Source organism: Culex pipiens, chromosome 1, assembly GCF_016801865.2.
Source record: "Culex pipiens pallens isolate TS chromosome 1, TS_CPP_V2, whole genome shotgun sequence".
Lineage (NCBI taxonomy): Eukaryota > Metazoa > Arthropoda > Insecta > Diptera > Culicidae > Culex > Culex pipiens.
In genome coordinates this window covers 65785751-65808578 of record NC_068937.1, presented here as the reverse complement: position 1 = coordinate 65808578, position 22828 = coordinate 65785751, and the positions used below count along the sequence as shown (strand labels likewise).

At 45.9% G+C, this 22828-nt stretch overlaps 2 protein-coding genes across 3 annotated transcripts in view; both read right to left on the bottom strand.

The window, feature by feature from the left end:
- LOC120430848 (protein lifeguard 1-like) overlaps positions 1 to 22828 on the bottom strand; it is a 65899-nt gene that overhangs the window by 37021 nt on the left and 6050 nt on the right. For both annotated transcript variants that reach the window (XM_052706789.1, XM_052706790.1), the window contains exon 2: positions 1108 to 1176. In XM_052706789.1, coding sequence (XP_052562749.1) covers positions 1108 to 1114 — 7 coding nt within the window. In that variant the 5' untranslated portion in view covers positions 1115 to 1176. The remainder of the gene's footprint in view (positions 1 to 1107; positions 1177 to 22828) is intronic.
- Positions 5583 to 7935, bottom strand: LOC120430844 (SUMO-activating enzyme subunit 2-like). The gene is made up of 2 exons (XM_039595971.2): positions 7424 to 7935; positions 5583 to 6906 (listed from the first exon to the last, which is right to left on the bottom strand). The coding sequence occupies exon 2, from the start codon at positions 5989 to 5991 to the stop codon at positions 5611 to 5613; it is 381 nt and encodes a 126-aa protein (XP_039451905.1). The 5' UTR covers positions 5992 to 6906; positions 7424 to 7935; the 3' UTR covers positions 5583 to 5610.

Below are 22828 nucleotides of genomic sequence, written 5' to 3'. Positions count from 1 at the left end.
GTTACCGGTTCTAGCATTTTTGTTTTTCTTTGCGCTCTAAATATCAGGTGTTATGTTATCCGGCCTGTGCAAAGAATTTGTCCAAGTTCCGTAGAAAAAGAGAAGACTTCTCCGTTTTAACGAATATAGTATTCATCGAGCGTTCATTTTTGGAGGAAGCAACAGGACGGGTTCTGATCCCGGAACATGGCCTCTTACTTTTGCAACAAGTGGAGCAGGAGGAGCAAGAGGAGGAAGCTAGATTAGGTGGACATGATTTTTCGGGTAATCCTCCAACGTAGCGGAATCAGTTAACCGGTCCACTGCATTTTTCTTCTTTGGTGTTTCAGAAGTAACTTGACCATTCTTGGCCGACGGAGCATGGTACCCGCTGAAGAAATGTCCAATTTCTGCCACTTATAAATTTCCCTTCGAAATTTCCATGAAAATCCTCACCGTCAGAATTTTTTGTGTTTATGTTCAATTTGACATTTCTATCTGACAAAGGTTCAAGGATCCACAAACTCAGGTAAGGTCGCGTTAAAGTATTGACGAAATATAAATCAATCAACGAACTATTATAAGCTATTATTAGTCTATCGACCAAGTTGTCCTGCCCCTAGGAAATACCCCATAGTGCGTAGTAGGCTTGAGGCTGGACACTGCGCAAATTTTCACTTTCTTCAAAACTTCAAACAATTCGGTCCGACCGAACAGGCTTCTTTGGTGATAGGGAAGGCTTGAGTCAAATAAAAAAAATACAAAAAATTAAAAGGGAGAATTGCTCAAATTTATCTTAAAAACTTAAATTGATGTCAAACCACATTTTATTACAACCCATAGGGGGATTGCGTCACTATTTTTAGACCACGTTTTCCACTTTTTCTCATCGGAACCGACTACTTTATCGACTTTATTTTGCTGGGCGCCGTCTATTTTTAGACGATGACTTGCACTTAAAAAAACCAGATGGCAGCACGATGTAACGCCACGTCCCTATGGGACATGGATTTGCAGATAGAACATTTCTTGAGTTGTTTTTTGAAAGGTCCTATAAATTATTGTCTATAATATGTTTATAGGACGTATTAAAAAAAACTCTAGATTTACGCTAGAAGTGATACATACCGTGCATGATTGCCTAGGTTATGCTTTATTGCGATGTCAGAGCACTGACGGCTAACTTGGTTTTGTTATCTGAAATGAATAATGAAATTTTATGATAATTCATGTTTGTTAAGGGTTTGTTCAAATATGACTTAAAGCATAGAATAGGTATAGGTGGAAGAATTGCCACTCATTCATCTAACCGGGAGACAAAACAGTGCTGCCTTATTGAGATGGTGGCGAAACGGGGAACTAACCTACCCTGCGCATTCAAGATACAAGATGATCGTAGTTAGGTGGGCATTGAATATTATTTTTCAAATTTCAAGAATAATCCTGCAAAAAATAATGCCAATGGTTTTCTCTTTTTTAATTGTATGTTTAATTGTTTAAATCTCGACAGTAATAAAATAATTTTTTTGCAAATGTTTGCAAATGCAAACTTTAGCGTTCCGAAAGTTCCGGTGGTTTAAAATTGCAAGAGCTTTTTTTCTGTTAGCAAGAATTTACGAAGTTCTTTGGATCGGTCTTTCGCTAGCACACAAATTCAGCTACAGGAACGATTTTTTCGCCGGCACACACACTTGGCAACAGGAAAGCTTTTAGGTTCTCCAACTTTCAAATTATTAGCTGTGGTGCGTTTCTGGGGAACGACCGAAAAGAACCGATGACAAAAAGGGGGAAATGCCACGTGTTTAGGGATAGCCACCTAGCGGAGGTTTTCCCCAACGAAAACAAAAAATTGAAAAGCTTTTAGCTGTATATGCCCTTCGGAAGGAACCGGTCAAGAAAAAAATCAAATGGGCAGCAGCGGCGGCGAGAGCAAGCCAGAGAGGGTGAAGAAATGCTCCAAGAAATCGCTCCCTCTCCTTTGTTCTGCTGTTCGTAATGCTGTTTCTTGATCCCTTTCCTTCCGAACTCCGTACTAGCCTTTTATCCGGCGAGAAATCCCGATAAGCTCTTCCGGCTCTGAACCTCCGAAGCAAAAACAAATCAGCTTTTATTTATTTTTCTGTAAACAGCATGTAAAGGACGTGCAGATGAATAATTCAAACCATTTTTGATTTTGATTATTCGTAAATTGATTGAGAACCGATTAAAAAACCGCTTTGTTAACAACTGGCGCTAAGGACCTTTTGAAAAATAACCCGACACACAAAAAAATATTACGGTAATCACAAAAGTAACTTACTTTCGAATTAAAAAGTTGTTAAAATTTGCTACATTTAAAGTTTTTTTCTTGTTTTGAAAATGAAAACTTTTACTGCTACAGTTTTTGAAAATCTCATTGCTCACTGATTTAAAAGTTTTTCCTTTTAATTCGACTGTAAAATTTCTTTCATTTTGACGTTCTCGTGTAACCGTGTACGCCTAAGTCGCAAATGTAAACAAACACTTTGGTGGGTCCGGTTGTGCTGGTGAGTCTAGGACGCAAAGCAAAGCCGACGGTGGCAGCAGCCAGGAATCGGACGCGGAAACCTTCGTGAGCCAAACAGCAGCAGCGGAACGCATTCGAAGGAGGGTGGTGCGGGTGCGGCACGAGGTGAAGTGCTCAAAAAGGACAAGGCGAGCTTCCTGCAGGAACAGCTGTTCCACGACCGGAATGGGTAAGAAGAAAGCTTGGGTGTTTTGTGGGGCTTGTGATTGATTTTTGTTTGTTTTTTAGGATGGGAGGTAGGAATGTGGATTCGCACCGGTTGTATTCGGTGGTGGTGGCCCGGGATGGGTGATTGAAGGTCAATTCCCGCGAGGACTGTAACGAGATCATCGAGGAGATGGCGCTGCCGAAGAATTGCGTGAACAACGAGATTGCGTTGAAGAAGATAAACATCCGGGTTTTGGACAAGTACGAGACAGGTGATTTTCACGGTGAGGAGAAGGAGCCGACGAAGAGGAGGACGACGAGAAGCGGGATAATCGGAGGTGGTCAGAGCGGATGTTGCACTCGGTGCCGGCGGTTTACAACACCGGTGAGTAATGATAATGTGTGCAGTGGCTTGCCAACTTCACTAACTTCCATCTCTTTTAGCAACTAACCGCCCACAAATGCTCATCTCGCGACGGCGCAGCTCCAGCCGAATGAACCTGGACAGCGTGCCGAAAAAATCTGTGTCATTCTCGAAGGACGATGGAGTGCTCGAAATCGAATTCCGTTCCGAGGGCCTCATCAACCCAATGTTCCGGATGCGCTTCCAGAATCTGGAACTCCCCGTTCAGGCACTTCACTTTCCAGCCGGGAAACGTCGATCACCCTTGCCGAATCTACAATCAACTTCTCCAAACCTGTCCTGATGAAGGCCGGCAACGTGACTATCCTGTTCTCTACTTTGCTGTCACGCGTCGAAACGTCCATCTGAAACTGTCCAACTTGGGGTCTTCGGAAGTGACCGGTGGCGTACCATAAGAATCGGTACAGCTTGGACTCGGATTTTGGCCAGAAGCGTTAAATATAATAACAAAATGTCTTTTTTTAACATACTGTTTAAAACTTTTAAAAATAAACATAAAATCAAGCCCATTTTTCTGAAACTATCACTGTAGTATTAAATGTTGTTTATTCTTGCTATAATAGGTTTCTTTTCAAATTAAAAGTAAAACACTTTTACCGATACAACGATTTTGTTCCATAAATGCATGGTAGTATCAAAAACTTTCCAACTTTTAAATTGAAAAGTTTGAACTTTCTACGAATATTCACCAACGCGAACTTTTAATCCAACGAACGATCTTTTTAAATTTAGAGTATTTTTTCTTTGTGTGGAGAAATGTCAAATCAAAACGCGCCCACTATCTGTCACTGCAAATGACAGCGAGATTTTCAGCATTTTAGACCCCTCAACCTCCGAACTTTTCCTATACCTATAACATGGGCTGTCACAAATCTCAGACCCCCTCCCCCCTCCCACTATTCATATACGTTATTTTTGAATGAACCCTAAGGACCAGTACGCTTTTCTCAAGAAAAGAGGTAAAGAAATAGCTTTAGGAACAGCAGAACAAATGAGAGGGAACGATTGTTTCAACCTGTTCCTTGTTCCAACCTAGTTCAAGGCCTGCAAAAGGTTATTAATAGGGTTAGTGAAATTCACGATTTCGCGGACAGCGTGAAATCCGCGAAATTTGGCATTTTCCGCGTAATCCCGTGAAATTTGTTGGTTGTGTAAAAATGTAACGATACCCTGGGTTAATTACTTATACAGCCATTCCACGTCAAACAGGAAGTCTCCAAATCAAAAGTGCTCCGATTTGGCTCAAATTTGGAGTGGGGTTTCTTTGGGCCAAATAATTAGACCCGCACGCAGAAAAATATTTTGTAGAATCAGCCTGTACACACAAAAAAATATTACTGTAATGACAAAAATATTTTACTCTTGAATTAAAAAGTGGGTAAAATTTGCTAAATTAAAAGATTTTTTCTTGTTTTAAAAACGAAAACTTTTACTGCTGAAGTTTTTGAAAATCTCACTACCAACTGATTTAAAAGTGTTAACTTTTAACACGACTGGATAATTTCTTTCATTTTGTGGTTCTCGTATAACCGTGTTCCTAAGTCCCAAATGTAAACAAACTTTTTGGTAGTTCCGGTGGTGATTCCACGACGCGAAATCGAACGCGGCCGCAGCCAGAACACGGACGAGAACGAGGGGGATGACACTCCGCGATTTATATCAAATCGCACCTAATCGCATCGAATTCCTACATTCTCCCTTAATCGTGGCCATTTTCACTCATCGTGCCACATCGCGCCAGATCGCGCCACATCGCGCTCATCGTGCACATCGTGCTCAGATCGTGCTCGAACGGAAATTTTTGTTTCATGCAGCCAGGGTTGCCATGACATATTCTTTCAAGCAGTTTTCTTTTAAACTGGCCGCACTGGCAAAATGTTTGACGTGATTGATTCGAGTAGTCTCAAAACGTAAATAAACCGACGATTTGAATCGTTTGGCTTAAAAAAAATCGTCTCAAAACAAGCAGTTTTCTTCACGGATAATTTTCCCGATGTCGTATTACAAGCAATGGTAAGTGGACAAACCTCCTGGGAGTACATTTCGTCCCCGCTTTCACCCAGACTAACCGGAGTTTGAAACTATTCATCCAGTGAGCACCGAACCAGACACGCACATCCAGGATCAAGTGCGTGCTGGTCGGAAAAGGCAGCACCGGCAAGACGACCTCGACCAGCGAGTTCGAGAGGAAGCAGGCCGTGACGCTGGCCAGCGTTGAAGTGCACCTGCTGGTAATCCACAAGAATCCAGGTGTTCAACGTTTGGAATACGACACGCCAGGAGAAGTTCGGCTGCGCGACGGTTACTAAATCCAGGGACAGTGTGCCATAATCATGTTCGATGTGAAGTCCCCAACTGGCAGCGGGATACGCGATGCGAAAACATCCCGATCGTGCTGTACGGCAACAAAGTCGACATCAAGGACCGGAGAGTGAAAGCCAAGACGACCGTGTTCCACCGGAAGAAGAACCTGCAGTACTATGACATCTCCACAAAGTCTAATTACAGCTTCGAGCTAGCCCGCAAGCTGGTCGGTGACCCAAACCTGGAGTTTGTCGCGATGACCGCCATCCTGCCCAGAGGTTAAGATGGACAAGGATTGGCAGCAGCAGATCGAACACTTGAAAAGATGCTCCGCCCACACGATGCAGTGAATCGGTTCCGACGGCGTGTTCCGGATGGTGCACCCGGGGAAGGACTTTTTCGCCGCCTTCGGTGTGCACTCGTAGCACTGCGTCTGCCCGTGCTTGATCAGCTCGACCTGGCCGTTGTAGCCGGCTGTGCCGGACTCGATCAGCGGCATGTCCGCCGTCAGGCAGAGCCGGTTCATGTGGTTCCGGGCGGCGCGGTTGTCCAGCGCGTTCAGCACCAGCTGGAACTGCTGGAAGAAGCTCATGCCGTAGTTGGCAGCAACAGATCGAGAAGCATCTACAGGAGACCAGGCTACGGCACTGCCCAACGAGTACCGTTCCGCACCCTTCCCTATCCCAGGTCCCTCTCTTTCGCGTACGGGTTTGCCGTGGATGGCGCACGATTCCTGGTCCTTGCCGTCATGTTGTTCGAAAAAGTAATGTTATCAGATGAGCGAACTGTAGTCGAACAAGTTAGAATGGCAAAAGCTGCTCTTATAAGAACCGCAGTGCATGGCTTTATTTTTGGATAAAATTAAAAAAAAAATCGGTAATATTCTTTCATTTAAGTAAACCCAAGGTAAGATACAAGATTTATTGTGACGCTTCGAGATTTGGTTGAGTTTTTGCGGTTTAGCTCGTGGCCTCCATCGAATTGACTGTGGCAGGTTCGTCGTCTTTACCGAGAAATGCGGCACATCATCCAGATGGATGGCAATTTTGATTTCCTGTCAAACTCGTAACTATTCGGTAATCGGCTTCTCCTCGAGAACCTTCTTGTCCTCGTCTGTTCAGTGTACGTCCCCGTTTGCCACAGTTTACGTACACCTACTCCCCGTCGCTGTCCACGTTTGTGAAAACGACTTCCGCTGCGTAGGAAGAACCGACACCGGGAATGGCACGCGTGATTGGGTTTCTACCCGATCGGCAATTGAAGCTGGTCGAGTGCGCAAGAACTGACGCGACTGTCGTGTCGACGTGATGAAAGTCGGCGGGTTGGAAGAGGCAACGTAGGACGTGGCCGCTGCCGCTACCGTCGACTTGGCCACCGCGACCCTAAAACTGTTGCCAGCGGTCTTGTTGATGAAGGTGTTTCCGACATGATTACCGCCCGCCTGGTTCAGATTCTAGATTGACTGCTGCAGGTTCTGCATGCTTTGCTTGGACGTTGGAATCACAGACTGAAAAAATACCAAAATCAGCGCACTGAACCAAACTTAACCGAAGACCATCAAACTTACGAAGCGTTCATCCGCCACCGGATTACCTCTTTCGGCGAAGAGTTCCCTGTCGGCTCGGGAATTTAACAAGGCCAACACTACTATATATGAGCGCCTGAAGAAAACTGTAACTGGGGTGGTGGACCAGATCCTGGACAAGGTTGAGGAGGTGGTCCAGTTTGAGGCCGTGCCTCTGACTCCGGTTGCGGAAGAGCCAACCGCTAGAAAGGCTAAGCCCGAACCGATCCCCGTAGTAGATTTCAAATCCGACGATTCGGAGGCTCATATACAGTAGTGTTGGTCCTTGTTAAATTCCCGAGCCGACAGGGAACTCTTCGCCGAAAGAGGTAATCCGGTGGTGGATGAACGCTTCGTAAGTTTGATGGTCTTCGGTTAAGTTTAGGGAGAGCCCAAGGCGTCCTGCAAGGACTCCTGCGGTTCAATCTTTTCCTCCCGAATTTCAAAAGGTCGACTTAACCTCTTCAACAACTGGAGCCAGAGCTTCAACCGGCTTCTCCTCAATCTTCGGCACAACCTGCGCTGCAGTCACAGGCTCTTCAAGAAGGAACCACTTCATTCTTCAAGTGTTCCGGGAGTTTCTCAACGACTTCAATCACGGAATCTGGGCGGCGGTAGGGGATGTCGCTTGGACGAATTGAATCGATGGCGGCGACTTCCGTGCACCTTCTTCGGCCTCTGTAGGGGTCACTCCGGCGACGACATTTACGTCTTCGGCGGCGTTCGTCGTGGCGGCAGCATCATCGGTTGGCTCTTCAGGAACTTTCTCGTAGTTCTTTCATGGCGGGCTTCTGGTTATCATTTTTGCTGAACATTGGAAGGGCCATTTCTATTAGACCGAATCGACAGCGGCGACTTCCTCGCCTTTCACAGGGGTCGATCCGGCTTGGTCTTCTTCGGCGGCGCTCGTTGTGGCGGCACCATCTTCGGTTGGCTCTTCAGGAAAATTGTCTGGCGGGCTTTCGGTTGTCCTTCTTGCTGAACAAGAAAGTTCGGAATGACAAGCGCAAGCGTAGGAGACGACTAATTCGCGATTCTCGTGCGCAACTCATCCATCGCGAGGTTGGTGGCCGATTAACCACCGCCCTGGCGCGCACTGTGTAGCCCCTGGAGCGGTTGAGCCTACCCACTGAGAATTTTGGCTCGAGCCTCGAGTCGATCTGGCTCGAGATCGAGCCTGAATCGAGTCGAGGCTCGAGCCAAAATTCTCAGTGGGTAATGGATCTCGATAGTGCGGTGGCTCACCGGATGCTAGAACACGCGATCGAGTTTGTGTCGCAGATTCTGACGACCGATGACCTGGGCGTAGAGCCGCTTTGTACGGTGCTGGATTGGAGGCGGTTGGCACTGCGTTAGGATATTGTGATCAATGGGTACAATCAATAGGACGTGTTGAGGTGAAGTAGAAGAACATAAAGTAGATGCCCCACAGACCGGTAAGCGCTTCCGGTCCATCCAGCGTGACGTATTTCAGCTCAGATTCAGCTAAAAAATAAAAAAATGGCCTTTAATTGTATTGAACAAATATGGTAAAACTTCCAGAGAGAACATACTTACGTTGGACTTAAACACCCGGTCATATACGATGATCGCCGAAGGGGCCATCTTCATCCACGATCTGCTCCGTCGTCATCAGCTGGCCATCCTGTCTGACTGCGGCAGCTGCCTGCCGGAAATCACACTGCTCGTCGTCTGCCAGGCTCTGGTTAACGCGTCGTCCTCGATCGGCAACGACGGACACGTACGTCACCGGCTGGTGCTGGTTGCCAACCCAGCGCGTCCTGGCAAAACGAGTTCAAACCGGTTAGATTCGCGTACGCGTACTCGTCCTGGCTGCTAAGATTGCTGCTCTGTGGATTGACTTCGATTAGCTAAAGATTTTTACAGTGTTGACTTGTGTACCTACAGGACAGTCAGGATGTCGGTGCAGCCGTTGAGCGCGGGGATTTTGGCGGCTTCCAGCCTTGTGCTAAATGAGTTGGACTTCTGCTGTTGCACCTGGGTGTGGGAAATCAGTCCAACCGGAAGTGGTGCATGACCTCGCCAAAGATTCGCGACAGATCGGCTAGTTCGGCGTCTGAAAAGTGGACAAACACGAAGAAGATCGAGAATGTTAGTTACGGCAGGTGCTGGTGCTGCTGCTATGCGAGTTATTTACACCAGCCGTGGCCACCGTTACAGCTGCTCCAACCGCTACTACCGGACCACTGCTGTTGTTGTTACTAGTCGTATTCGTAGAGCTGCCTCCATCTCCGCCACTCGTGCTCAAACTTTAGCTACTGCTTAAATAAATACTATTCGAACTTCCACTGCTACTTCCACCGAACACACGATTCGACGTAGGATGCGGCCGCTGTCGCTGCCGTCTACTTGTGCTACGCGATCGTAGAACTGTTGCCAGTGGTGTTGTTGTTGGAGGTATCTCCGACTCGATTACCACTCGCCAGGTTTAGATTCAAAAATTAATGCTGGTTCTGTTTTAGCGTTGGAATCACAGACTAGAGAAAATATTAGAATCAGCGCACTGAACCAAACTTAACCGAAGACCACCAAATTTACCAAGCGTCTATATCCGCCTCCGGATTACATTTTTCGACGAAGGATTCTCTGTCGATTCGGGATCTTTACAAGGACCGCCACTACGGCAAATGGGCGCCCGAATAGTCGGATTTGGAATCTACTCCGGGGATCGGTTCGGGCTTAACCTTTTCAATGGTTGGCTCTTCCACAAACCGGCGTGGAATCACTTCCTTTTTTTTGGCTTTCTCGACGACTTCAGCAACGGAAACTGAGGCGGCGACAAGATATCGCTTGGGCTGACAAACAGACTGAGGCGACCTCCGTGCACCTTCCTTCTGATTATCTTCAACTGCGCCTATCGTGACGGCGGAATTCCTTGAGATTGGTTCCGGTAGAAAATCCGTCCGCCAACAGCCACTTTCCCCACGTGTTTATTTTGTTTTGTTTTGCTCTTTCACTGCTCGAATCGAATTTCAGCAAGACCTGTCATTTAGTTGCTGTCAAACTCATTCGAGCAGTGGACAACTGAAATCGCGCGATTTTTGTACATCGCGCTCACATCGCGATGTAATCGTGCTAGATCGCGCTCATTCTTGGCAATCGTGGCAGATCGCGTTCATCGAAGGTCATCGCAGTTGAATCGCGAGCTCATCTCGGGAGTGTCATCCCCCTCGGACGAGAATACCTTCGTGAGCCAAAGCGGCAGCAGCGGAACGCCTTCGAAGGTGGCTGGTGCGGGGCAGGACGAGGTCTGGGTGCTGAATAGTGGTTCGTAAAACGGCCTCAATTTTGAACTGTCAAAGTGGAACCAATTTACTGTTCGCCAAAAGTAGAGAGTATTGTTATCGATCATTAAAAAATGTTTTTTTTTTTCTTGCAAGAATGAAAGATTAGTGGCTTTTGAGGACCTGGAGTTGATGTCAAAAAAGTTGAAGGCGAGATCGTCATTTTTTATAATTATGAATGAAAGTTGTATATGGAGTAGATGCAGTTGTATCCATCCAGAAACTGTTTTTATTGTTTGATTCCGTTTGAAAACCAACTGGTTTAGTGAAATCTTTTCTGTTTGTTGGATTAGCTTCGCTAGAATTAGCGATGTTTTTTCGTTGGACCAGGAAGAGCTGCAAATCAGCAAGGGAATTTATCTGCAACATCGCAGAATGGCACTCTAGCTGCAGTTCTTCGTCACCCGTAAAAAATAAAAACATCTTCTAACCGATCAAAACTTGAAAACACACCATTTTCCAGCAAAAAATGTCAAAAACTAGACAAAATAAAACACATACTACTGATAAGAAAACAGCTCATTTAACAGTAAGAAAAAAGTCATGCTTGTGCTTGAACAGCCTCCTATTTTTAGATGTAAACAAAGTGGGATCATTCGAAAATCACGTTACGCATTCTCTCTATTCATCACCCAGGACGAGGTCGGAGAGTTTAGGGTAAAGTTGGTTTTCGAAAAGGACAAGGCTATAGCTTCCTACAGAACCTGTAGCTGTTTCACAACAGGAATGCATTAGAAGGAATCTTGGATGTTCTGTGGGTTTTGTGATTGATTTTATTTGTTTTTGCAGGACGCCGTTGATGCGGTTGCCGAAGATCACAGGTCGAGATGTGGATTTGCACCGATTGTTTTCGATGGTGGTGACCCGGGGTGGTTGGTTGAAAGTCAATTCCCGCAAGGACTGGGACGAGATTATCGCGGAGATGGCGCTGCAGAAGAGGAAGAGATTGACAACGAGAAGCAGCATAATTGAAGGTAGTCAGCAGCGCTATGTTCCGGAAGTGATGAGGGGACAGTGTGGGATGTCCTGCGAGTTGTATAAGTATCCCGAGTACGATGAACTGATTTTGTCGTTGTTGACGAACGAGCAAGACATCTCGATCAACGTTTGCATGCTGATGGCCAACGAGAGCAAACAAACGCTAAAGGTGGATTGATGTCCGAAGCTGATTACGGTTCTGTTGGCGCACGGCACCGGAGTTTTCAACCATTTCTCGCTGCGTAACATGTTTGACGAGTATTACGCAAACATCCGGAAGAACAGTTGGTACCGGTTCTGGAAGGACTGCCTGTACGAAAGGCCGCAGGTCCTGGAGCTGTCGTACTTGGATTACTTCCAGAACTTGGAATAAGATCCGAAGAAGTCACCGGTGAGTATTGAGAAAGCGTTCAGTGTCTAGCCAACTTCACTTACTTTCAAACTTTTTCAGCAACTCCTCGTCCGCGAACGCTCGACCCGCGACGGCGCAGCCGAATTAACTTGGACGACGAACTGGCAAAATCTGTATCATTCTCGAAGGAGGACGAAGTGTTGGAAAACGATTCCGGTTCCAAGGGCCTCATCAGCCTCAAGTACCGAATGCGCTTCCATAACCGGAAACTACCCGTTCAGGCGCTTAACTTCCCAGCCGGAAAACGTCGGCTTCCCTTCCCGAATCAACAGCCAATGGCCAACTCCTCCAAGCCTGTCTTGATGAAGGCCGGCAACGAGACCACCCTGTTCTCTACATCGCTGTCGCGCGTCGAAACGTCCGTCCGAAACCGTCCAGCCTGGGGTCTTCGGAAGTGACCGGTGGCGTACCGTAAGAATCGGTACAGCTTGGACTCTGATGTTGGCCAACCTTGGGCAGAAGCGTTAAATACAATGTGAAATTTTTTTTTTTTGCATACTGTTTTGAACTTTTAAAAATAAATATAAAATCAAGCTTATTTTTCTGAAATTATCACTGTAGTATTAAATGTAGTTTTTTCTCGCCATAAAAGGTTTCCTTTCCAATTAAAAGTAAAACACTTTTACCGATACAACGATTTTGTTCCAGAAATGCATGGTAGTATCAAAAACTTTAAAACTTTTAAATTAAAAAGTTTGAACTTTCTACGAATATTCACCAACGCGAACTTTTAATCCAACGAACGATCTTTTTAAATTTAGAGTATTTTTTCTTTGTGTGTACGAGGTTTAAATCAAAAAAATTATTGTTGAATATAATCAACAAAAAATTGCGTTGAAACAAATCTTGATTTTCTCAATTCCATGAAAGTCTTTTGTTGTTTTGAAAAATAAGTGTTACCAGGAATTATTTCTCTTCACAGACAAAAAGAAATCCACTTGCGCTTTTCTTAGAAAAACATGTATTTCGCGTCCTTTTCGCCCTCACTTCTGGTGGTTCTCAAGGCCTTCTTTGACCAACTAGCACACTTCTTCCTTCCGCCATCTCTCACCCTCTTCCCCCTGCTGCTCCTCCGCGCCGCGCCGCGGCCTCATGGCTGGCCACTCCGCGTCCGACGAACTCCGCACGTTCCAGATACCGGCAGACTTCTGGGCCCCGCCGCCAGTTCTTTCGCGCCGCCACGTCTCGACCGACCACATCGCGGCCTCGTGTCCGCGGCCTCCCGCCGCACGCGCTTGCTCCGGGTTCGAGCCGAGCTTTTCCGGTTCCGGAGATAGAACAAACTCCTGGTAGTGCGCGTGGCTACCGGTCCCTTAGTGAACGCCGATGACCGCCGTAGATGACCCGGAATGAAAACCGATTGCAAGTTCCGCCGGCGTCACAATCTTCTCCCGACTAAATTTTTTTTTTTATTTGCGTCGACTCGCGCAAAAATTCCCGCAAAGGTGCGTCTAGACGCAAGTACAGGCTGGGACGAACAGGCCGAGCCCGACGGCTGACGGTGGTCCTATCCGAAATAGGGTGGTCCATAAAATTGCGTTTTTCGTCGATTTTCGCAAAAAACACATTTTTCAAAAAATTATATCTCCGGAACGGCCGAACCAATTTTGGAGCGCCACAATTCAAAAGAAAGGTTATTAGTTGGGCTTTTAAGGAAAAAAAGGTTGAGGTCCAAAAAAACTAGCTGAATATTTGAAAAGGTCCTATGAAAATTTCATTTGCCGATTTCAAGGTCTCGGGACCAAAGAGCCCATGTCTGAAAATATTTTTCCCTGATTCCTTGTAATATTTTACATAACATATAAAAAAAATGCGAATATCCATTAACATGTTTCGGAGATATGATTTTTTAAATATAAAAACTGGGTTTTTCGACGCGCCGAGCGCAAAAGCGGGAAAATGACTTGAAAATTTCAGCGATGACTTATACATGTTTGGGTACCAAAATTTTCGTAATTGAAAGACGAAACTTTTGCGAATTGCGAATATCCATTAACACGTTTCGGAGATATAATTTTTTCAACATAAAAACTGGGTTTTCCGACGCACCGCGCGCACACACAAAGAAAAAATACTCTAAATTTAAAAAGATCGTTCGTTGGATTAAAAGTTCGCGTTGGTGAATATTCGTAGAAAGTTCAAACTTTTTAATATAAAAGTTGGAAAGTTTTTGATACCACCATGCACTTCTGGAACAAAATCGTTGTGTCGGTAAAAGTTTTTTACTTTTATTATAAGAAGAAACTTTTTATGGCAACAATAAATAACATTTAATATTACAGTGATGATTTTCGAAAAATGTGATGGATTTTATTTCTATTTTTATTTTTATTTTAATATTAAAACTGCTGCTTATGCTGCTTAACATCGCGGCCTACATTTTGGAGCGCGACAGCGATGTAGAGAACATGGTGGTCTCGTTGCCGGCCATCATCAGGACAGGCTTGGAGGAGTTGGCCATTGGGTGTTAATTCGAGAAGGGAAGTCGACGTTTTCCGACTGGGAATTGAAGCGCCTGAACCGATAGTTCCCGATCACATCGTCCTCCTTCGAGAATGGCACAGATGTTGCCAGTTAATCCGGCCGAAGCTGCGCCGGCGCGAGTTGAGAGTTTGCGGGCGGGAGTTGCTGAAAGAGTTTAAAAGTAAATTAAATTTGCTAGACACTGAACACATTCTCAATACTCACCGGTGACTTCTTCGGTATTCCAGGTAGATGTTCTTGATCAGGTTCGTCGAATATTGCTCCAACCTCTGGAAGTAATCCGAGTACGACAGCTTCAGGACCTGCGGCTTTCGTACAGACGGTTCTTCCAGAACTGGTCTTCCGGATGTTTATGTAATACTCGTCAAACATGTCCCGCACCGAGAAATGGACTGCGAACCCTCAGGATCCCATCCCACACTGTCCCGTCATCACTTCCGGCACATAATGCTGCTGATGGTCGTAAACCGCCGGCTACGAGTGCAACATCCGCGCTGACCACCTCCGATCGCTTCTCGTTGTTTCCCTCTTCCGTCGGATCCTTCTCCTCACCGTTAAAATTAACTTTATCGAATACAACCGGTGCAAATTCACATCCGCATAAACGACGTCCTACAAAAACAAACAAAATCAAACACAAACGCCACCAAACACCCAAGCTTCCTTCTTACCCATTTCGGTCGTGAAACAGCTGCAGATCCGGCAGGAAGCTGGCCTCATCCTTTTGAAAACCAACTTTCCCCTAATCCCCTAACCTTGTTCCGCACCATCCTCTATCGAAGGTATCCGCGTATAAGTCCTGGCTGCGGACGCGTTCTGTTTTGATTGACGTCGTGGACCACCACTCACTAACCACCGGAATCACCTAAACGTTTGTTTACATTTTTGACTTAGACGTACACGGTTTCACGAGAACGACAAAATGAAAAAAAAAATTACACAGTCGAATTAAAAGTTAAAACTTTTAAATAAGTTAGCAATGAGATTTTCAAAAACTGTAGCAGTAAAAGTTTTCATTTTCAAAACAAGAAAAAAACTTTTAATGTAGCAAATTTTAACCACTTATTAATTCAAAAGTAAGTTACTTTTGTCATTACCATAATATTTTTGTGTGTTATCTCAGTCCCGGGTATTAGGTGGTGATAGCCCTCGCGCTGCTTCCAACGACCCATTTCAGAATGGCAGAGAACCTAGCGGCCCAATTCCGAGGTCGTTGGGCATTGTCCGGCCCCGCCTTAACATAGAAGCAAGCACCAGACGGATCCTTGATCTATCTTAAGACTCCCAATCCCTTCAGGCAAATCAGGGATCAGAGCGTATTTAATATGAGAAGAATACAACATGTTTTATAACCTTCAGATGGCCGACTGGTTAGAGTCCCAGACCATCAATCCAGAGGTGTGAGTTCGAATCTCACCTGATTCAGTTTCGTTTTTGTTCCAATTCCTGATTCCAAAATTTCAAAGGTACCGACCGGGATTTGATCCCTGAACCTTCTGCTTGTGAGGCAGAAGGCGTAACCATTAAGGCACGGAGCCGGTTATGACCTATTATACATGTCTGGGTACCAAAAATTGCGTCTTTCAATTACGAAAAGGAGCAGGGTCGCTAAAAAATCCCTTCACGCGATCAATTAGTGAAGATATACACACACAGTAAGCGCCACTACTCTCAACAAAAACAACGCGTTGCTAGTCCCGCTGTGTAACCAAGAAGGAACTCACACCGAAGCGATTGTTCACAATCACAATCACTGGGTGGATCTCACCCGCTTCGCGTCGTCAAGGGGTTTGTTGATTTGGAACCGCAACGGATCTTGAATCGCGAGCGGAGAGCGATTTCCAAAAATCGACTCTTGTTACAATCCACGATTGTTACAAGAGACGATTCTCGTTATGTAACTGGCAAAAACCTAACCAGAGCATTGAGCATTTATCAGTATAGCGATGTTATATATCAAATAACGGGGAGAATAACTGTGCTTTTATGTTTTACGGTGGACATTAAAAGCAGTGCTCGACGATCGCGAATCCGTCCTAATTCTCGCGAGTTTTTTGTGCCGGTTTGCGGATCAAATCGAGCCACAACAAGAACAATAAAGTGTTTCCCGCGTGGCAAGTACAATACTGTCGTCGTCGCCTTCGTTGCCTTCGTTCTATCGAACTGCGATTGTGTTGTGTGCTGGTATCGTCGTCGTCATGAACGAGCTGGGTGACTACTGGAACGCGGCCATGAAGAAAAGTGTGTGGGAGAAACCGGACGGGTTCCAACCCAAAACGCAGGCGGCGACGGGCATGGAGGTGGAAGACTCCGAAGGAGGAGGAGAGGACGGGGGCGAATTTCGTCCCGTGATCAAGGTTCGGCGCAGGAAGGCTAACGAGGAGATCAACGTCGGCGATGGCCAGGAAGTGGAGAAACTGCTCAACAACAACAAGTTCAGCCCGCTAGCGGAGAAGAGCAACAACAATAACAATGCGAATCCAGCAGCAGAAAAAACCACCCCTGTGGTACCAGCACCCGGCAAGTCGGCCGGGGAAAAGAAGCAGCCGCCGCTGGTGGTGAAAGAAACGAGCTTCGCCCGCCTTGCGAAGGTGATGTCGACATGTGATGTCCAGCCGGAACACGGCACCAAAATTACGTGCTTCTCGAGCGACGACTTCGACACGGTGCAAGCCCACCTGAAGAAGAACAAGGTGCAGTTCTACACGCACGGAAAGCGCAGTGCGAGACCGCACCGGGTAGTAATGCGAGGTCTCCCGAACGCGGAACCGGATTACGTCAAGGAGCTGCTCAAGACGGAACATCAGCTGGACGTCTTGACAGTACACGCTATCAGGTGGAAGCAGCAGCTTCCCGCCATCGATGAGACGCCTTTCATCGTGCTCTTCCCCAAGGGTCACACCAGTCTGAAGGAGTTGAGTAGCAAGGTAAAGAAAGTGGGACCAGTCGTCGTCCGGTGGGTGGCCTACTGGAACAAAGAACCGCACGTGACCCAGTGCAAGAACTGCTTGCAGTTCGGTCACGGAACCAGTAACTGCCATCTCAAGCCCAGGTGCAGCAGCTGTGGGGGTGCCCACAGCACGGAAAAGTGCAAAGCAGAAGAAACGGAAGCCAAGAAGTGTGTCAACTGCTCTGGATCTCACGAGGGTCTGGACCGCAGCTGTCCCAAACGTGCGCAGTTCATCCAGTCGAGGCAGCAGGCGTCCACGCCGAAGCCGCCAGCATGGAAGAAGGACAAACAGACTCCGGCAGGAGCTGCGATTACCGCGGCGGATTTTCCTCCGCTACCTGGAGCGGTGCCGTCCGTTGAACCGGAAAATAAACATCCTCGTCCCGCAGGAAGAAGTCGAGAAGATACTGGCGCCGGCGCCGGTGCAACCCCGAAGGAGCAACAAGGCGAACGGAAGCTGTACAGCGAGTCGGAGCTGTGGGTCATTTACCGAGAATACCGAGTACGCTTGAGGCAGTGCAAGACACCCGAGGAACAGATTGATGTGATCGCACACTTGCTGACACATGGCACGAGCAAATGATCATCTAATTCAGTTACGGTTTTTTTTCTTTTCTTTTATTATTTTTTGTACTATTGATCCTCGGTCCTAACCTGGTCACAGCACCTAAAAGGACCTAATAAAAATAAGTTATGAACAAAAAAAAAACGAGCTGGGTGTAGTGCTGCTTGGAAGTGTGGAAGAAATTTCGACACGCACAGTGGGTCGGAGTGAAAAAAGTGTGCGGCAGAATAAAATCAACAACAAGTTTTTGAAAATTTCAAAGAAATTTTTTTGTGCTAAAGTGGAGTGAATTAAATCAACTAGATCGTACCTGCACCCCCCCCCCCCCACCCCTTTCCTCCACCCCGTTTTTGGGTGACTGTACCCCAGGTTAGGTTAGGTGGCGACCGAATTCTTTCAAACGAATTGCGGGTCCGCGGTCTCGAAGTCGTGGCGCTGCAGGAGGTGTGCTGGACGGGGAAGGATCACCGGGAGTACGGTGACTACACTATGTATTGGAGCGGGGACAGCTTTTATAGTGTTGGGCGAAATGTCGAAGCGCGTGATTGGTTGGTGGCCAGTCAACGACAGAATGTGCCGAGGGGGACGTCACTTCGCGATAACACACTAAAACGCACAAAAACGAGCTCGAAAAGCATCAACGCTACTCATGGTGTCGAGTTTTCACATAACGCCACCTTAAAGCAAGTTATCGCAAGTTAACGCGCGTTAAAGCGAGTTAAAGCGGCCAGCGTCTGCTCGACTTTTGAACCAGGGCAATCTTTCTTGCAACCTTGCCGTCGAGCAGTTTTTGGTCAAGTTTGGCAACTCGGTATTTGTTTTGGTTTTTTTTTCAAGCAGTTTTGACAGAAAGAAAAAAAAAACAAAGCAAACTTTGCAATTTTTTGTCGACGTCCGGAAAAGTTTGCTCCGGTGTGATCGCCGGCTCCACCGTCCCCAGAGCACGGCGCACGTTTTGACGACCGGAAAAGTTAACTTTATTCCCGGTGTGTTGGGTGTGATCGGCGGCTCTAACATCAAGTGGTTAAACAGGACTTTGGCGGAAAATCCTGGCGCAAACTCATGGAGGAATAAAGTTTTCGGGTAATCCCAAGTAACCATCCAGCACTAAATGAAGTCACTGTTCAGCACTAACAGCGCATTTATAGCTGCGGGAAAAAGCTAAAATGTTTTGAAATCTGCACCAAATGCGCTTTTACAGCAGATTTGCAGCTGGTTTTGGACTTTATATTTCTGTTTTACAGCTGAGCCCCTACTGTTGTTGTTCCACCCCTGCAAAATGTCAATAAAAATGGAGAGGCAAAAATGTTGTTGTCCCTTTCTCTATCTCCTCTGCTTCACTCAGTTCTATTTTTGGGTTGTTTACTACTTTGCCGACTCAGCTGATTGAGAGGGGAAGTTGAATTATTTGCTTGAACTCGCGGTGCTGTCGATATGATGCTGTTGTTGCTGATGATGCTGTTGATGTTCGATGAATCTGGAGCCCGTGTCCTCACGGCTATATGATGTATGGATTCCCAGGATGGTTTTTAGAGCTACATAAAGTGTTGTCGCTCAGTAAAATGCACGGACCCTACTTAATATGGACATAAACCAGTCTAATTTTCTCTGTGTATTTTAAAAGACATTTTTCTGTTGATTCTGGATAATTTATTATAATCTAAATACAATCATTTAACAGCCTCCATAACCAAATAACTGTGCCATAATTGCCTAAACCGTTGAATTTCACTTTTTCACCGCACCGAACCACCGCATCTCGCCGTTCCTCGGGATGTTCCCTTCAATCATTACTATCCTGGACAACTGGGAAATGCCCCGAAGCCGGATGTTTCACGAAATTTGCCACAATTCCTCCGTATCCGTAAGTCAGCTGCTGGAGGCCACTGCAACGGTAGTAGGAGAATGCTAGGAGTTCTTTTAACGTTATGAATCTAAAATTAATAAAATTAAACTTACCAACATGATGAAAAGGATTTAATTGCAAACGTTTTTTTCCAATCGTAAAACGAAATTCTCAGCTGACTGCATTTTTCTCCCGCACGATTTGTTTTGGTTTAAAGTATGAGAGAGTAAGCAATATTTTTGGTTTTGTTTGTTGGTGCTCTCTCTTTCGCTCTTACACGGAACAAAATCATGTTGCCAGTTTGATGAAATATTGTGTTGCAGTGTTGCTAGTAGCAGCATCAAATCAGCACTATTCCGGCTATTACCAGAGCAGTTGTTTTAAAGCTAATTTGCTATCACCTTAGCTGTTTTATGACTGATTTGCTGGTGAATGCTGTTTAGCAGCTCATTTGTGATTTCTTTTAGTGCTGGATGGTTACTTGGGATGTTTTTTTAGCAGTGTGATTAAGAGATTTTAGATGTGATTTGTATTGTTTTTGTAGGTAGATAATCGACGCGCTTGGATGTGGGGCCATTCCAGTGCCGACGCTCCGCTGACCACTGAAAGGTGCTCCACCACGCTGCGTATATCAAGGGCTATTTATCAACAGCATTTGCCCTGCTTGTTACCTTCCCCCAGTGAATCGCCGAAACGTTTGCCGAGAAGGAGAAGGGCGAATTTGCCCGGGAATCACACAAAAAAATATTACCGTAATGACAAAAGTAACTTATTTTTGATTTAAAAAGTTGCTTGAGGGAAAGTTTTTTTTCTTGTTTAAAATATGAAAACTTTTACTGGTAAAGTTTTTGAAAATCTCCTAACTAACTGATTTAAAAGTCTTAACTTTTGATACGACTGTAGAATTTCTTTCATTTTGACGTTCTCGTGTAACCGTGTACGACTATGTTCCAAATGTAAACAAACACTTTGGTGGGTCCGGTGGTGCTGGTGATTCTAGGCAGCAGCCAGGAATCGGACGCGGAAACCTTCGTGAGCCAAACAGCAGCAGCGGAACGCCTTCGAAGGAGTGTGGTGCGGGTGCGGGACGAGGTGAAGTGCTCAAAAAGGACAAGGCGAGCTTCCTGCAGGAACAGCAGCTGTTCCACGACCGGAATGGGTAAGAAGAAAGCTTGGGTGTTTTGTGGGGCTTGTGATTGATTTTGTTTGTATTTTTTTAGGATGGGAGGTAGGAATGTGGATTCGCACCGGTTGTATTCGGTGGTGGTGGCCCGGGATTGGTGATTGAAGGTCAATTCCCGCGAGGACTGTAACGAGATCATCGAGGAGATGGCGCTGCCGAAGACTTGCGTGAACAACGAGATTGCGTTGAAGTAGATAAACATCCGGTTTTTGGACAAGTACGAGACAGGTGATTTTCACGGTGAGGAGAAGAACAGGAGGACGTCGAGAAGCGGGATAATCGGAGGTAGCCAGAGCGGATGTTGCACTCGGTGCCGGCGGTTTACAACACATGTGAGTAATGAGAATGTGTACAGTGGTTTGCCAACTTCACTTACTTCCATCTCTTTTAGCAAATAACCGTCCACAAATGCTCATCTCGCGACGGCGCAGCTCCAGCCGAATGAACCCTGGACAGCGTGCCGAAAAAATCTGTGTCATTCTCGAAGGAGGATGAAGTGCTCGAAATCGAATTCCGTTCCGAGGGCCTCATCAACCCAATCTTCCGGATGCGCTTCCAGAATCGGGAACTCCCCGTTTCATTTTCCAGCCAAGAAACGTCGATCTACAGCCAACTTCTCCAAACCTGTCCTGATGAAGGCCGGCAACGTGACCATCCTGTTCTCTACTTTGCTGTCGCGCGTCGAAACGTCCGTCTGGAACCGTCCAGCTTGGGGTCTTCGGAAGTGACCGGTGGCGTACCCTAAGAATCGGTACAGCTTGGACTCGGATTTTGGCCAGAAGCGTTAAATACAATAACAAAATGTCTTATTTAACATACTGTTTAAAACTTTTAAAAATAAATATAAAATCAAGCCTAGAATCAAGCACATTTTTCTGAAATTAACACTGTTGTATTAAATGTTGTTTATTCTTGCTAAAAAAGGTTTCTTTTCCAATTGAAAGTTAAACACTTTTACCGATACAACGATTTTGTTCCATAAATGCATGGTAGTATCAAAAACTTTCCAACTTTTAAATTGAAAAGTTTGAACTTTCTACGAATATTCACCTACGCGAACTTTTAATCCAACGAGCGATCTTTTTAAATTCAGAGTATTTTTTCTTTGAGTGTGGGAAGGGAATAAACAAGATTCTGGTTGCGCACGGCCGCAGCGCCGGGCCGGTTGAGGTCACCAATGACGGGGCGAAGATTCTGAAGGCGGTCGGCGTAGACGATCAGTTGACATGAGTCGCTTCCAGGACGACGAGGTTGGCGATGGAACGACTTCCGTGACTGTGCTGGTGTCAGAGTTGCTGCGCGAGGCGAAAAAGTTGATCGAGGCCACGCAGGCGGCACGTTCGGCACTGATTGCCGCGGCTCAGAACAATTCGAAGGTTGCGGAAAAGTTCCAAGAGGATTTAATGAACATTGCCTGAACGTTGGTTGTTTGGAGGATTCGTTCATAGACTAATAAAAAACTACTCAGTGGGCTCTGAACCATGACTCAACCTTTTTATGACCCCTCGGCACGGCCGGTTCACTGTCAAACATGACAAATTAAAATGTCAACAACTGGCAGCTCTGACTTTGACATGACATTTCGCGCAATGTTATTGTTTGTGTTTTTGTTTTGTTTTCAACGGAACCAGGATCCGAAAAACCTCAAATCAGCCAAGATCTTTGCCCTGAACCGTCAACTTGGCATTCCGAACCCCAGCGATAACGTCGTCAAACAAGAATTTGTTCCCGAACCAGCTTCACCGATAAAGCGTACGACCGCCCCGAGCACCTCCTTCTCTGTCACCGATATAGGCGAACTGTACGCGGAGGTCAGCACAGTTTGTTCCACTTAGAGGGAGCCCCCAAAAAAGAAGCCCACTTCTTCCCGGAACTGAAACCCACCGAAGTCGCTAAGTCCAAGAATCCTCTTAATGGGTCATGAGGAAGAATTTCTTCTTTTACTTTGGTACAAAGAAAATAAAAACGACGATAATTTTTATCATGCCCTTGAAAGTTTATTTTCAATGGTTGGCTACAACCTTTTTCAACATGATCGAAATTCACTTTTTTTTTGTTCACATAGTTCTTGACAAATTCCTCGCCCTTCCGGATGTTTTTCTTCAGCTTGATAGTAATTAACTATTCTGGGGTTAAATATAA